We start from the raw sequence: 16,574 nt of genomic DNA on the forward strand, positions 1-16,574 counted from the left end.
GAATGCTTGAAACTGCAGTGAGTAGAACTGTTCTGAATTGTCTTACTGCTTATTTATTGACAACCATCAGTGACAAAAATCATTGTTTTATACACAGAAGCAGCCGCAACTGACGCTATTTAAAGACTGTTTGCACTAAGCACAGTGTAGCGTCTAATGGCCACACAAGTGCGTGCATCTAATGCTAGCTAGAAACTTCAGCAGCAGTCTTCCGTCCCAATTAAGTGGTATAGTGTCCCAAATAAATGAGGGGAATCCTGGCTATTTTCTTGATTAGTTTTTGTTCTTTAAGAGTTGTCCCAAATAAACAGCTGCCCCGATTAACAGATGTCCTAATTAGCTGGAATCCACTGTACATATTAAAGTAGTGGGAATAATGTGATATATTAAGAAATGTTGGCATGTAAGTTTTGTATTATGTTTATCTTTTGATGAATATAATATATTTTGAAATGTTGAAAGGCGTTGTGTTTATTTTTGACTGTATATTCATTGTCCATTATCCATCACCTATTAAATTCTATGTTCTGTCTCCAAAATTGCTTCTTTGGAATCTTGGAATTTTTAATCCCTGGATTAGATACAAATCCTCTTTGGGATTGAATACAGTGATATACCACCACCAAGCACAATATTGACACTTGTTCTTAAATTGTTAATTGAAGATAATTAACTTCCCCTCTCCATCAGAGTTGCATGGGAAATACTGAGGGTCTGAATCACTCAGTCAGTCAAGCATCATGAGTTGAGAGAGAAGCAGGCTTGATGTTTTGTGTGATGGGCCCTCAATCGGGTTGGAAAAGTAGAGAAAACAACATGTTTTCATTTGCAAATATGGTAAGGGAAGAACAGAGAGAGAGTACCATGGAGGTGCAGACCAAAGTTGAACCGTTTTACACCCCAAACCCAACTCAAGGCCTCTCTGTCAATCAGTGCGTAATTTTTCTCTGCAGCAGAAAAGGAACGTGATGCTCAAGCTGGAAGGTGTCAGTTCCATCACTCATAACCTATGACATGACTGCACGTATCCCATAAGGGGAGGTGTCACAGGCAAACTTCACTGGATGATGTGGATCATAATGTGTGAGCACAGTGTCTGACATCACCATTTTCTTTACCTTTTTGAAAGCCAGCTCATGATGCTTTGTCCATTGCTATTTCTTCCTGATCTGTGGTACTAAGTTCAAGCTGGAGTACCGTAACTAGGTTTGGCAGGAACCTGTTATAGTAATTGATGAAACCTAAAAAGGATCACAACTGTGACATGTCTTTTGGCCTTGAGATATCCACCACTGCTTGAATTTTCTCAGCACTCTTGTGTAGTGCTTGTGTGTCAGTGGTGTGACCACAGTAAGTGATGCTTGGTTTAAAGAATTCACACTTGTTACATTGTGCTCTGAGCACATTATCTTCTCATCTTTTTAACACTGTCTTGAGATTTTGGAGATGTTCCTTGTTATCCTCACCAGTATCAGTGATGTTATCCAGGTAACGCAGCACCTGGTACATAGCTTTCTGTCAGAGAGCAGGTGCAGATGCTCCTCTAACATTAAGCCTATTATAGTGATAAAGCCATTTATGAGTTTTTATGGTGAGAAACACTTTAGACTTTTCTTCCATTTCCATTTGTAGGTAGGCCTCAGCTGTTTTCCTCCAGAAAGATTTGCAAAGGTATCCTCTAGCCTGGGCAGAGGGTATTGATCTACTTTCAGTACTGGGTTGATGGTGACCTTAAAATCACCACAGATCCTGACAGACCCATTCTTCTTAGCTACTGGGACCACTGGCATTGCCCATGAGCTCCACTCAACCTTGGAAAAAGATTACTTCAACCTCCAGAACCACAATCAGATTTATTATCACCAGCATGTGTCATGAAATTTGTTAACTTAGCAGCAGCAGCAGTTCAATGCAATATATAAAACAGAAGAAGAAGAAGAAAATAATAAATAAATTAATTACAGTATATGTATATTGAATAGATTAAAAATTGCGCAAAAAAACAAATAATATATATTAAAAAGTGAGGTTCACGGGTTCAATGTCCATTTAGGAATCGAACGCCAAGAGGAAGAAGCTGTTCCTGAATCACCGAGTGTGTGCCTTCAGGCTTCTGTACCTCCTACTTAATGGTAACAGTGAGGAAAAATTCTGGTTACTTTATCATGTGTGCTATAGGGAACCAGATGGGCTTTGCAAAACTTGGGTGTGGCATTTTCATTTAACATTATTTTACCCTTGAAATGCTTGATTTTTCCAGCGCCGTCCTTGAACACTGCTATGACATCATCTGGTACTTAATTTGCTTTCGGTTGACTGTGTTGCAGGAGATGTGGTATGTAAACAGTGGATGGGACTCCAATCAAGTTGCAGTTGTCTCAGCCAGTCACGTCCCCACAATGCTGACCATCCTGTATGTACCACATACAAGCTCAATGTGGCTTGTTGGTTGTTGCATTTCACTGTTAGGAATGTCATTACCACAGGAGTTATCTTTTCTCCAGTATAAGCTCTTGGTTGGATATCTGCAGGCTTCCATTCAATATTTTTAAAATGCCATTCAAACTCATCTTGTAGAATGACTGAAATAGCCAAGCCAGTATTCAATTCCATTTTAATTAATTTGCCGTTCACTTCTGGTGTAAACCATATTTGTTTGTCTATTGTTTTCACGTTATAATTCTTAAGGCTAACTAGTCCTGTGTTACTGTCATCATTATCAGATTTTTTTATCAATAGCATGCAGATTAGTGTAGTCCTGAGCAGTCCATCTATTTTTGTCTGCCCGATATGCTCTTTGTATGTGTCCTACTTTGTTGCATTTTCTGAGTTCCGCCTTTAAACCTGCATTGGTCTGGTGTACGTGTGCTCCTGCCGCAAAGTTACACAGTTTGTTCGGCCAGGCCGGTATCTGTTTAGACTTTGCGCTCTCACAATTTCACTGGTTCTCAACACTTCTTTGGCATTGTGTTGCTGCTGCAGAGCACCAAGTTTCGTTTCATTTCATATAAATAAACCTGATTCTGAATCACATGTACTGTTTTTCAGTTTTCAAGTATAGTGCTTGCAATTATGAAACTCCTAAACTATTAACCAGAGATGGATTTGTTCCATTAAGAATTTTTTGATGAATTGCAATTCTCCATGTATGCTGTTTAATTATTTAGCTCCTGAGCTGTGTGATACTTTGTTTTTTCCTTGAATTTTTCCCCTCTGTTAAACATACTTTACACTTTTGATGGAAAAGGTGTTTTACCCATGTACAGTATAGCTTCCACTAATATGATACATTAGTTCATCTTTTTTGGTAGCTCTGACAACTCCATTGAGGTCTTCTAAGAAATGTCAGCAATTGATGATAGGTGTAAATCCAAATATGATCTTGGTATTTTAATCAAACGTTAAGGCTGTGTTTCTGATTATCACTTAACCAATCTGTTCTTTTTCACGCTTTGGTTGGTGATTTAGATCATCTGTTCAGAAAGGAAGTGCAGAAGGAGTATTATTTTGGCCATCTTTTCCCTTACCCTGTTATGAAGTCCTTGGCTGTTGCTTGGATGTGGCTGATTGGACACCGAGCTCTTCAGTTGCATGCTTGTGATGTGAGATTAGTAGATACTGAATGTCAGAAGTTTTTTGACCAGTTGAGACGCGCCCAGTCTCACCGTGCTCAGCTGTCCTTCACAGATTTGCACTTCTCAACAAGGTCATATTAGCAAATTGAAAACCATACTTTAAATCATTCTCCTTATTAGCTGAAGGTGTTCAGGTATTCAACAGCATTCCCATAACTGCTTGGGTGAGACTAGCTCAGCCTTGGATTTAAACTGAGGACTCCAGTCTTTAATGATGTGGTGGGCTGTACACTTATTCACTTAGATCTTTGTCAAGGCTTTTTAAGAAAGCTTTTGGAATGATGTAATCCAGACCGTAAAGTCCTTTGTTAGTTTGTGAAATATTTCAACTGCACTTGAAAAGATAATTGCGGCCAAGAGAATATGATCATTCATTCACTAATTCTGTTGACCAAAGTGAAGTTTGAGGGCAAAGCAAACAAAAAGGCAAAATTAAATTCATATGCATTTTAGTTAATGATAGTGAAAAATTAAAAGCTATTGTTTGTACCTTAGAGCGAGATTTTGGGTCTGAATAAAGGAACTCCTATTTTAGACACTGACTGTGCCAAATGCATATTTTCCTATTCAGGCTATTTGTGGCCTTTACAACTGGTTCTCCTAATTACAATTAGCATTTACATAGATCCTCATCCATTTAAATTTTTTACTTTAGTATCAATAAAGATGAGCTGAAATCAACTGTGCATATTATTTGTGGAATACATGTTTCAAATTTTGCTTGTGTGATAATGCATGCCAGGTAATTATTCATTCAGTCTCTGATTTATTTGCCTTTTAGAGATTATGTAACCGGTGGAAACTGTCCAAGTTCAGCAACTGTCTCAGGAAAGACTATAATCATAACTGGAGCAAACACTGGAATTGGTAAAGAAACTGCTCAAGAGCTGGCCAGAAGAGGTAAAATGGGTGTGGGGAGAGTGGAGAAAAGGAAGTTCATCATCTTGAATCATTGTCATTATTTTGTAACACTGTTGCCAAGGTGATGTATTACTAAATGGCTGACATTTATGTACAACATTTAATAACTTATCTCCAAGTCCTAAATCCTCAGTGTTAAGTTTTACACATAGAAATCAAAATGTTACAATGCATAAACAATCTGTTTGTGCCATCTTCAAGTTTAGTCTATGGAATTATGAAGCTCCTAAAATATTAACCTGAGGTTGGATTCCATTCAATGTAAGTTTTTGAATGAAGTGTAATTTTTTCATATATACTTTTAATTTTATTTCCTGGATTTTATTACTTTAATGTTTTCTTTGCATTTTCTCCTCCCTTATTTGTTTTATTTTATTTTGTAATATTTGCCATTTCTTTAATCCAATCTATTTTTGCCTCAATCACTAATCCTAGAAATCCACAGTCTCAAAATTTGACATATAATACAGATTTAGTTATCAAATGGACAGCAGTCATTCTTGTTCACAATTTCCCACAGGTTACATTTAGTAAGAAAAGATGCCTAATGCTAACATGTTGTGATGAGATATCTTTAACCTACAGATTACTTTGAAAATTGACTGATTTGAATGTCTGTTAATAAAAGCTATCAATAAATAATAGGAATTCAGTTTGACATATTAATTATTAGGAGATAGGATATAAATTACCAGTATTATTTTGCAGTATTTTTCCAATTATCCAAAGTGATAATAATTTGAACAACAGTCAAATTTTAGTAGGTGCGTTAATGCAAATTTTTTTTGGGTCTTAATCAGAACCACATCAATTAAAGCTGTTCAAGATTGTGTAAAGTTAGCCTTCTAAATGGAGAAGCCATAAGCAAACATTGTGCGAGTTGAGTGTTGCCTCACCTGGTGTCAAGTAAAATGGTGTTGGTGTGGAAACAGAAACCCTGCACTATTGACTTTGGAAACAAGATTCTAGATTAGTTTGAAGTAGTGTGGAAAGAAGGCTTATTAACACTTACATTAGCTTCTGAGGTGGACTTCTGCTCTTGCTGTTTCTCAGTTTAGCAGTTTTTTTTTGTCAAAAGGGTAAGGCCTATGCCACACCAGCTGGTTCAGCAAAGACAAAATGATGTCTTTGAGTCTTATGGCTGATTATATAGTGGCATCTAAATTACCAGTGGCTCCATTACCAAGGGACTGCTCGAACATCTTCATATACACTGCAGCAATACCTTATTACTTCTTCACCGCCTCCTGGCCAGGAAGACAAGGAAGGCAGATGAATGACAGCATCTCCAACTTCAGATTCCCTCAATAAAATGAATCTCAAGGTAGCATATGGTAACATGTACATATTTCGATGATAAATTTACTTTGAACTTTGATTGCACCATCATCCTGATTTGGTCTCACCTTACTTTCACTTGCCCCGTCTGCTGGCATTGTGACAAAACACACTCCAATGGTTCAAGAAGGTCCCACTGCCTTAGGGCAGACAGTGATGGGAAGTTAATGCTATCCCTTCCAGTGCATTCATCTTCATTTTTGTGGGTCTTGGAATTTCATGCTCATTATGTGCTCTTTCCATACGTTGAGGGCCTTGCCCCATCCCAAAAAAAAACACTCTCATCCTCCATGAGCTGCAGTTACTGTTTGGAGAATAACTATTTTGGCATTCCTCTGTTCATCCTACCAACTAACATAATTCATGTCCCCCAAGTTGTGAACCACTCTCACAGAAAATAGGTCAGTTTGAGCCTCCCCTCAGTCTCCTTTGTGATAAAGAATACAAACCTAATTATTTTCCTTGTAACTATGATTCTCCAGTCCCGATACATCTCTGAATCTCTTCTATACTCTCTCCTCTGGTTACATGATTCTCTTTAATGTGGTGTCTATACCTGTACAAAACATTCACAACTCAGTTCATGTGTTATAATTTGCCAGCTCTTGTATTTGCAGACTAGAGCAATAAATCCATGTATTCCATATGGCTTCTTAATCACTTCTACTCATTCTACTGCCTGGAAGAGTGGTTGAAGCTGAGTTATTGATAGCATTAAAGAAGCATTTAGGTGATCATTTGAATCACTTAGGCATAGAGGTTTACAGACCAAATGCGGGGCAAAGGAATTAACGTGGTTGGTGTGGATAAGTTGGGCAAATGGCTGTTTGCACACTGAATGACTCTTTCATTCAATGATGTGTGGACAAACTCTCCAAGATCCCTTGGTTGGTCCTCACTTGGTCTTGTACCATTCATTGTGTATTCCCCTGCCATGTTTGATCCACACACATGCATTATCTCACAGTTCTCTATCAAATTCCAATTGCCAATATGGTGCTCATCTACCCAATCCATTAATATTTCAAAGCAGCCAAAAACTTTCTCTCCATGAAAACCTTTACCACAAAAAAACTTTATTTTTCACTATCAAATTTGAAAAATCTTTTTGAGAAGGCAGATAAAATGTGGATTGAAGCTGGCAATGGTGGCCGCAAGCAAAAGGTTTGCCAAGACTGATTATCCTTTTTTTAAATATGAAGAATGGTCACTTGAGTAGTTTTCTGTGACCATAGCAGGAAGAGGCAAACACGAGGAAATCTGCAGATGCTGGAATTTCAAGCAACACACATAAAAGTTGCTGGTGAATGCAGCAGGCCAGGCAGCATCTATAGGAAGAGGTACAGTCAATATTTCGGGCCGAGACCCTTTGTCAGGACTAACTGAAAGAAGAGATAGTAAGAGATTTGAGAGGGGGAGGGGGAGATCCAAAATGATAGGAGAAGACAGGAGGGGGAGGGATGGAGCTAAGAGCTGGAAAGTTGATTGGCAAAAGGTATACGAGGCTGGAGAAGGGAGAGGATCATGGGACGGGAGGCCTAGGGAGAAAGAAAGGGGGAGGAAAGTCCAGAGGATGGGTAAGGAGTATAGTGAGAGGGACAGAAGGAGAAAAAGGAGAGAGGGAAAAAAAATTAATAATAAATAAATAAATAAATAACAGATGGGGTATGAAGGGGAGGTGGGGCATTAACGGAAGTTAGAGAAGTCGATGTTCATGCCATCAGGTTGGAGGCTACCCAGATGGAATATAAGGTGTTGTTCCTCCAACCTGAGTGTAGCTTCATCTTGACAATAGAGGAAGCCGTGGATAGACATATCAGAATGGGAATGGGATGTGGAATTAAAATGTGTGGCCACTGGGAGATCCTGCTGTCTCTGGTGGACAGAGTGTAGGTGTTCAACGAAATGGTCTCCCAGCCTGTGTCGGGTCTTGCCAATATATAGAAGGCCGCGTTGGGAGCACCGGATGCAGTGTATCACCCCAGCCGACTCACAGGTGAAGTGTCGCCTCACCTGGAAGGACTGTCTGGGGCCCTGAATGGTGGTGAGGGAGGAAGTGTAAGGGCGTTTGTAGCACTTGTTCTGCTTACAAGGATAAGTGCCGGGAGGGAGATTGGTGGGAAGGGAAGAGCCTCATTTCAGTGACTAGAGATAGTGTTGTCTGAGGAGTTAACATGTCCTTTTGACCACAAGGGGCTTTTCCCTGGGTGCACTAGCTTCCTCCACTTAACCAACAACGTTCTGATTAGTAGGTCAATTTGCCATTGTAAATTATCCAGAATACGGTTGAGTGATTGGAGGATCAAGGAGATTTAAGGGCATATGAGAAGTGAATAAGTTACAGGGAAAAGGACTGGTGGGATTACTCTGAAAGCTGGCATGGCCTTGATGGCCCAAACAGACTTTTCCTATGTCATAAGGAAATATGGGAGATATAAAATACAGTATATAAGTGAAGTGAGGGTGTTCTGCTACGCAAACAACAGGAATTCTGCAGATGCTGGAAATTCAAGAAACACACATCAAAGTTGCTGGTGAACGCAGCAGGTCAGGCAGCATCTCTAGGAAGAGGTACAGTCGACGTTTCAGGCCGAGACCCTTCGTCAGGACTAACTGAAGGAAGAGTGAGTAAGAAATTTGAAAGTTGGAGGGGGAGGGGGAGATCCAAAATGGTAGGAGAAGACAGGAGGGGGAGGGATGGAGCCAAGAGCTGGACAGGTGATTGGCAAAAGGGATACGAGAGGATCATGGGACAGGAGGTCTGGGAAGAAAGATAAGGGGGGGGAACCCAGAGGATGGGCAGGGGGTATATTCAGAGGGACAGAGGGAGAAAAAGGAGAGTGAGAGAAAGAATGTGTGTATAAAAATAAATAACAGATGGGGTACGAGGGGGAGGTGGGGCATTAGCGGAAGTTAGAGAAGTCGATGTTCATGCCATCAGGTTGGAGGCTACCCAGATGGAATATAAGGTGTTGTTCCTCCAACCTGAGTGTGGCTTCATCTTTACAGTAGAGGAGGCCGTGGATAGACATGTCAGAATGGGAATGGGATGTGGAATTAAAATGTGTGGCCACTGGGAGATCCTGCTTTCTCTGGCGGACAGAGCGTAGGTGTTCAGCAAAGCGGTTTCCCAGTCTGCATCGGGTCTCGCCAATATATAAAAGGCCACATCGGGAGCACTGGACGCAGTATATCACCCCAGCCGACTCACAGGTGAAGTGTTGCCTCACCTGGAAGGACTGTTTGGGGCCCTGAATGGTGTAAGGGAGGAAGTGTAAGGGCATTTGTAGCACTTGTTCCGCTTACACAGATAAGTGCCAGGAGGGAGATCAGTGGGGAGGGATGGGGGGACGAATGGAAAAGGGAGTCGCGTAGGGAGCGATCCCTGTGGAAAGTGGGGGAGGGGAGGGAAAGATGTGGTTAGTGGTGGGATCCCGTTGGAGGGGCGGAAGTTACGGAGAATAATATGTTGGACCCGGAGGCTGGTGGGGTGGTAGGTGAGGACCAGGGGAACCCTATTCCTAGTGGGGTGGCGGGAGGATGGAGTGAGAGCAGATGTACGTGAAATGGGGGAGATGCGTTTAAGAGCAGAGTTGATAGTGGAGGAAGGGAAGCCCCTTTCTTTAAAAAAGGAGGACATCTCCCTCGTCCTAGAATGAAAAGCCTCATCCTGAGAGCAGATGCGGCGGAGACGGAGGAATTGCGAGAAGGGAATGGCGTTTTTGCAAGAGATAGGGTGAGAAGAAGAATAGTTCAGATAGCTGTGAGAGTCAGTAGGTTTATAGTAGACATCAGTGGATAAGCTGTCTCCAGAGACAGAGACAGAAAGATCTAGAAAGGGGAGGGAGGTGTCGGAAATGGACCAGGTAAACTTGAGGGCAGGGTGAAAGTTGGAGGCAAAATTAATAAAGTCAACGAGCTCTGCATGCGTGCAGGAAGCAGCAATCAGTAAAATTTTATCTCAGTAGGAGTTGGTACTCTAGGAAATTGAAAGCAATAAACAAGGGCTTGAAAAAATATGTTACATGCTTTTTAAAAAAATCTCCATTTTAGGTGGCAGAATCATTTTGGCATGTCGGAATATGGAGAAATGTGAAGCTGCGGCTCGAGAAATTCGAGGAAAAACCCTGAATCATCATGTATACGCCAGGCACCTGAACCTTGCTTCACTTAAATCGATTAGGGAGTTTGCCAAGAGAGTAACTGAAGGTAAAATGTTGATTGTTTCCAGTACAGTACAGTACTGAAGGTACTGTAGTTTAAGAGTCATAGAGCAATACAGCATGAATACAGGCCCTGAGACCCAACCAGGGCATGCTGACCCTGTCGTACACCCAGCTGCTTTCAATTTTGCAATCGGCCCATATCCCTACAAGCCCAGGTCTTCTTTCACAAATAGTACAATTATACTACTCTCTCTGGTAGCTCATCCATATTCTCCTCTTTTGCTCGGAAAAAGTTGTCCTTCATGTAACTTTTAAATCTCTCCCCTCACCATAAATCTATGTCCTCCTACCCTGGGGAAAAGACTGTTACCATCACCTTATCTCTGCCTTAAACTTAAACACGTATGTAAGGTCATTCCTTGTTCTCCTGTGTTCCCAGCCTGGCCAACCTCTCCCTATCACTCCGGCTCTCTCTGCTCATGCCTACATACTCAAAAACCATTTTTGCACTCTTTCCAGTTTAACCACTTCATCTCTATAACAGGGTGACCAAAACACAGTTTTCCAAGTGTACACTCACTAATGTCTTATACAACTGCAACATAATGTCCTAACACCGATCCTCAGAGACCTAACTAATAAAGGCCTTTTTACCACCCTCTCTACCTGTGGTAACCACTTTCCAATTCAGCTAGGATAGTTTAATTTTTCCAATTTCAGTGGGAAATGTCTGTCTTTTATTTGTAAAACTAAGTTAGAAGCTTAAGTAAATTGAGGAAAGAAGAGTTTGTATAACTCAGAGAATTTTTTTAGATCATAGAATTCTTCAGTACAGAAGGAAGCCATTCAGCCCACATAATCAATGTTAGCTCTTGGAAACAGCTATTTGATTAGTCACACTTTCCTATTCTTTCCCTGTCACCTTGTAACCTTATCTAATTCCTATTTGGACTTTCCTTCTGTCAGTGTATTCTGATCACAATAATGCTCTTCTTTTGCTTTTAAATATGCATCCCCTGAAATTTCCCTAAACTCTACCCCAAGAAGAACAGTGCCAACTCTCTAGTCCCTTCAATTAACCTCACAGAAACTTACACTTCCCACTGACCTTCTCCAAGGTTTTTCAAAAGTGGATGCGCTAAGATTTATCAGGCCTTCATGTGAAGCCTGATGATTGATTTATAAAGGTTCAATATAAGTTGGTTTTGTTCTCCTTGAAGACTGGAGAGCACAGTTGGAAAGGGATGATTTTTGGATCAAACATCTAGAAGTAAGGGTTTCTCCATGCTTTTGCAAAATTTAACAGTAGAGGATGTTCTTAATTATCTTGGCATGTATCTTGCTCATTGGACCACCATATTCAAAGGCTGGTTGTCTATGGAGCTGGAAAGCAGGTTGGCTGGAAGGCCAATAACAGTTAGTCCATCTGGGGTGAGGAGGGGTTGGGCAAGGTGTATAGTGGTGTTCAATGATCACCTGGTTCTTGAGCAGAGTCTCTGGATGACTGGGAGACAACCAGTGCTGAGGTTGGGTCAAGGAGAGGGAAGGATTGATTACGGAGCAAGGATAGGAAAAGCAATCTGGGTTTGATCTGCTTGGTTTCCTAACCCACACAAGTCACAGTCTGCAAAAGTCAAAATGAAAAACTTCTTTATTTTGAGCTTCACTTGCCTCAGAAGATGGGCTAAAGTTTAAACTACCTCTGTTTATAATCCCAAGGATCCATATATTTTTAGGAGCCTTGATATTTTGCCCTGCCAAGTGTACATATGTAAATCCTAAAATCACTCTAGTTTCTGCCCCTTTTCAGTTATTGTACATGTCCTCATACTGAACACAAAAGGCAAAACTTTACAATTTAGACATTAAAGTTAATCCCCTGTACACTTAACTGTAGCCTGCATCAATCTTGTACACTATTTACTACACTTACAAGTTTTCAGGTTTTGAAATTGTGTTCCATATACACAACTCTGATCACCCATGATTTTATGCCTTAGTCCTCATATTTCTTATGTTAAGTCCAGGTTCTTAATGCAAATCAGAAACAATCTGTGCTCCTAACACTGGCTCCATGTGAAAACTCTGCGATTTAGTTACTTAATTTCATAAAATATTGATATATTTGTTCTCAGTAAAGACAAACTTGGTGTGGGTTTACGTTGGAACTTTTTATTCCTGAACTGCTACTCAACCCTGTATATGTGCAATCGGATTATCATTGTGCCTTCCGGTTCCAGGTGAACTCCTTGCATTGCTCACGGGAACTGAGGTTCTTCATTATGCACACATAGTAAAATCTTCACATCATGTTTCTGCAGCCTTATCAACATGCACTGTATCTTCATGGGACAGTCATTTAGTGGTTTGGACATTATTGAGGCCAGTGATTTATGGTCTGTTTCTGCTTCAAAAGTTTGTCCATAGATGTACTGATGGAACCTTTTGCATGCATGTGAGCTGACGAGAAACTCTTTCTTTATCTGTGCATAGTTGATAGTCGAAGGATGAACTTAGCCAGGTAAGTCACCATCCCCAAGAAATATCTCATCTCCTCTTTGTTTTGGGGCCTCTCCATGTTTTGAATGGCTGATGTCTCTCTTGGGTTAGGCTTCACTCCCTCTTCTGATATGACATCTCCTACGAATATCACCGTCTTAACACTAATCTCACAAATTGAATTTCAAGTTAACATACTGTGTCACATCAAGCACTTGTCTCAGTGGTGTATCATGTTCATCCTTGGTAGATACTCAGACGATGAGATTATTATACTCTTGACATCTGGTATGTCTTCAAAGAGCACCTGGATAGTTTTATTGTAGACTTCTGGTGAGGGCAGAATTTCATACGGTAGCCGAAGAAAGTAATATCTTCCCAGTGGTCTGTCGAAAGTACGCAGTCTTGAACTTGCCTCATCCAGTTTAATCTGCCAGAACCCATTTCACACGTTGAGTTTGCACCTGCAAACTGGGACATGTTGGGAATTTAAAATGCTCTCTCTTGATGGCCTTATTGAGATATCTTTGGTCTAGACATATCCGGAATGCTCAGTATTTCTTATGCACAATGACCAGTGAGCTCCCTCTATCTGTTGGTTCTTCAATTTTCTGTATGACATTCATCCGTTCCATGTGTGATAGTTCTTGTTTAAGTTTGTCTCTGTAAGTGCAAATGGAACTTTCCTGCATGCACGGATAACAGGAATCACTGTTGCATCTATATGAATTTTGTGTACACCAGGTAAGCGTCTGAGCTCCTCAAAGACATCTACGTACTCTTCCATGAGTGTTGTGTGGTCATCTTCAGTCTGTGAAGCCACTACAAAGACTCTTCACCAGGAACTTTTCACACACACTCAGACCTAGTATTGGCTGTACTCTATTTTTTTCTCTATAATGAGTAGCTGTGACTTTAGGTGCAGCTTTTTGTGCTTGAAAGTCTATACAGCCCCCTTTTTACTGCAATGTTCTGTCCAGTATAGCCTGTCACTTTTAACTTCAGTAGGTAAATCTTGCTCTTTACTGTGAGAGTCTTGTAATCATTCATGGAGAACAGAATCACCTGGGCTCTGGTGTCAAGCGTGAATGGAATTACTGTCTCATTCACAGTCACTGGAACAATCCATACTGTTTTACCAGCACCAGCCGTCTGTAGAGAATCCACAAAGAGTTCCTCCCATTTCCTCAGCAACATGTGCACCTTTCTCTTGGTAGCCCTAGCTTTGCAGCACTTTGCAGAATGATTCTTCTTCCCACAATTATTGCAGGACTTTCCAAGAGAAAGATGGGTCTTTGGGATGTGTTTACCACCACATTTGCTGCATTTGCTGTTTGATCCTCCTTTGCTTTGCTGTTGCTTTGGGAAAATCCTCTGTTTTCACAGCATGCATTGTTGTGCCTGCCCTGTGTAGCTCCTCAGCTTGTGCTGGTGTGGTCCCTGCTGCCCTACACGGCCTTTTCCAGTGTCAAATCTTTTTCACACAGCAGTCTTTCCCTGAGTCCGTTATCTGGAATTCTGCAAACTATTCTGAATCTTTCTAGTGAGTTTCTCAAATTTCCAAATTTACTCAGTGTGAAGCTCAGCTATTGGTCGAAGTTAACACCTTGTTTCTGGTCACAGGAAAAAAAATCTTACATCTCTCAAAAGTGATGCTTAACTTGGGACAAAATATGCCTCAAATTTTGTCATCAAAGTGTCCAACGTAAAAGCTATCTCATCAATTTGAAAGCTGTTAAAGATCTCTAAAGCATCTTTGTCAATTACATGCATAAAAATAGATGCTTTCAGTTTTTAAAAACACAAACACGAAATCTGCAGATGCTGGAAATTCAAGCAATACACACAAAATGCTGGTGGAACGCACTAGGCCAGGCAGCATCTATAGGAAGAGGTACAGATGACGTTTCGGGCCGAGACCCTTCATCAGGTCCTGGGTTCTGGTTCCGTGTCAACCCATCTCATTGCCCACTGGGAAGTCAAGTTCTTTATTATGCATGCAAACATTTCATTTAAAAGTGTGTAAAAATATTTATGACAATGACTTGCTTTATTTTACAATTTTTCGTGATATATACCAAAATCATTTTTTAAATTATACCACGTAGATGATGTGCTCTCAGATTCAGCTTCGGATTTATTTATCATACTTACATCAAAACATACAGTGAAATGCATTGTTTGTGTTAACAACCAGTACATCCAAAGATTTGCTGTGGTCAGCTATAAGTGTCATCACACATTTCAGCGCCAGCATAGCTTGCCCACAAGGTTCCACAGAACAACCACAAGCAGCAGCAAAACAAAACAAAGCAAACTAAAACAAAACAATAATAGCAAAACAAATCCCTTTCGCATCCCTCCCATCCACCCACTTCCATACCAAGACAGCTAGCCCTTCAACCCTAGGAGAGGCCACCTCCAGGTCTCCATTCCGTCTCCCTAGTATTCTAACTTCAGACTTCATCCCAGGAGGACGCCAATTACGGGTTTGACCTTTGGACCTCAATTCCAGACTTGCACAGACCTCCGACCCCTGTGACCTGGGCCCTCATGACTCCTTAAGGCCTGTACCTTCAGTCTTCAACACCAGTGGGTTTGACTATTTTCAGACTCGTACAGATTTCCAACCCTGGTTACCTGGAGAGGTCATGGGCCCTTGTGACTCACACCCATACCCAGGACTGGCTGCCCACACGGATTTCCCACCTGGGACTGGTGTCCAACCTGGAGATCTCCGGTCTCCTCAGTGCTTGCAACACGACTTCTGGGATCACTAGCGTTCAACTGTGGAGCGCTTCGACCTGGACTTGAGTTGCTGCCCAGGCATTCCCCACATCCCTGTCCCTAAACCCTAACCTGACATCTAATTCCTCGCTTTGTCCCTAAAACCTTCCCTACAAACCTAAACAACAGCTGAGTTTGTGCCAGGATGTTGATAGACGTTGCAGTCTGAACGGTCTTCTTTTACTCTCATATAGTGTGTGAAAATGGGGTCCTGGGGAGGTCCTGTTCACATAGCCTTTCCCACTGGCCTCTTGAGTGCATTCTGCAATTCGTGCATGCAATATTGGCAACGTTCTGCTGTAAACAGGTCCTTAACTTGGCACTGATTTGGTGTGCACCACAGAACTTCTTTTTCCACAAAACTGATCTTCTAGCAGCAACTCGTGTCTGCCCCAGTGTACAATGTGTACGCTCAGACACTGAGATAGACACCTTAGCTTTGGGGCAAAGAGACATTTCAGGAGAAGTCTCTCCCTGCTGCAGCTTTGTAGTCAGCTTATGGTGGCATGAGGTCCTAAGCATGTTGGAAGGATCAAGTAAAGCACTCTCCTCTTCGATTTCTGTTCTCTATCCAAGTGCCGACAGGGCAGTTCTGGCAGCAGGATGTTTTATTGAATGACATTAACTAAGAGCGCAGTGAAGATCCAGTTGAATCCATTCTCTTCTTTTTATCTTTAACCTAACCTCATTCTGTGATAAGCATTGCCTGACAACTTTGAGGTCAAAGGGGCACTTCTTCAGGAACCTCTCCATCCAGAAAAGGTGATGGATGAGGGACAATGTGGTTTAGAATCCCAGAATGTCTCCTATCTTCTCAGCCCATGAGATTATATCCAACCTTCTCAGCGCAGGGAATAGGTAGATCATAGTAACACTTTCTGTTTATGTACCTGGGCTGAACAGACTGTGTTAGGCAGCCAGACACAGAGGTAACCATCAGGATCAGCAAGGGATGTTCTCCACCTGTTTCTCTGGGACGTTTTTCATCCTGCCTGTCAGAACATGTTCTAGTTTGGATCTCCAGGTAAAATAAACAGTTGCTCAGCTGATTGTGATAGTGGTGTTGTGGAGTTGCAACACTGGCATCCAGCCAGCTACTTCTGTCTATATCACCTGCAAGGTAGTGGGAAGTATCCTAAGTAGTGGTAATCGGCAACATTTATTCCATAAGACCATAAGATATAGAAGCAGAATTAGGCCATTTGGTCCATCAAATCTGCTCTGCCAT

The 16,574-nt window shown here is 41.4% G+C and overlaps 1 protein-coding gene across 4 annotated transcripts in view; it reads left to right on the forward strand.

Annotated features, from left to right (window-relative positions):
- Nucleotides 1-16,574, forward strand: part of LOC140201499 (retinol dehydrogenase 13-like) — an 82,039-nt gene that overhangs the window by 18,599 nt on the left and 46,866 nt on the right. For 3 of the 4 annotated variants that reach the window (XR_011886882.1, XR_011886881.1, XM_072265693.1), the window contains exons 2-3: nt 4,417-4,535; nt 9,948-10,103. Coding sequence is in view for 1 of the 4 variants with exons in the window: in XM_072265693.1 (XP_072121794.1) it covers nt 4,417-4,535; nt 9,948-10,103 (275 nt within the window). In the remaining 3 variants the exon portion in view is untranslated. The remainder of the gene's footprint in view (nt 1-4,416; nt 4,536-9,947; nt 10,104-16,574) is intronic. The other variant, XR_011886883.1, reaches the window with a different exon arrangement.

This window comes from Mobula birostris, chromosome 8 (genome assembly GCF_030028105.1).
Source record: "Mobula birostris isolate sMobBir1 chromosome 8, sMobBir1.hap1, whole genome shotgun sequence".
Classification (NCBI taxonomy): domain Eukaryota; kingdom Metazoa; phylum Chordata; class Chondrichthyes; order Myliobatiformes; family Myliobatidae; genus Mobula; species Mobula birostris.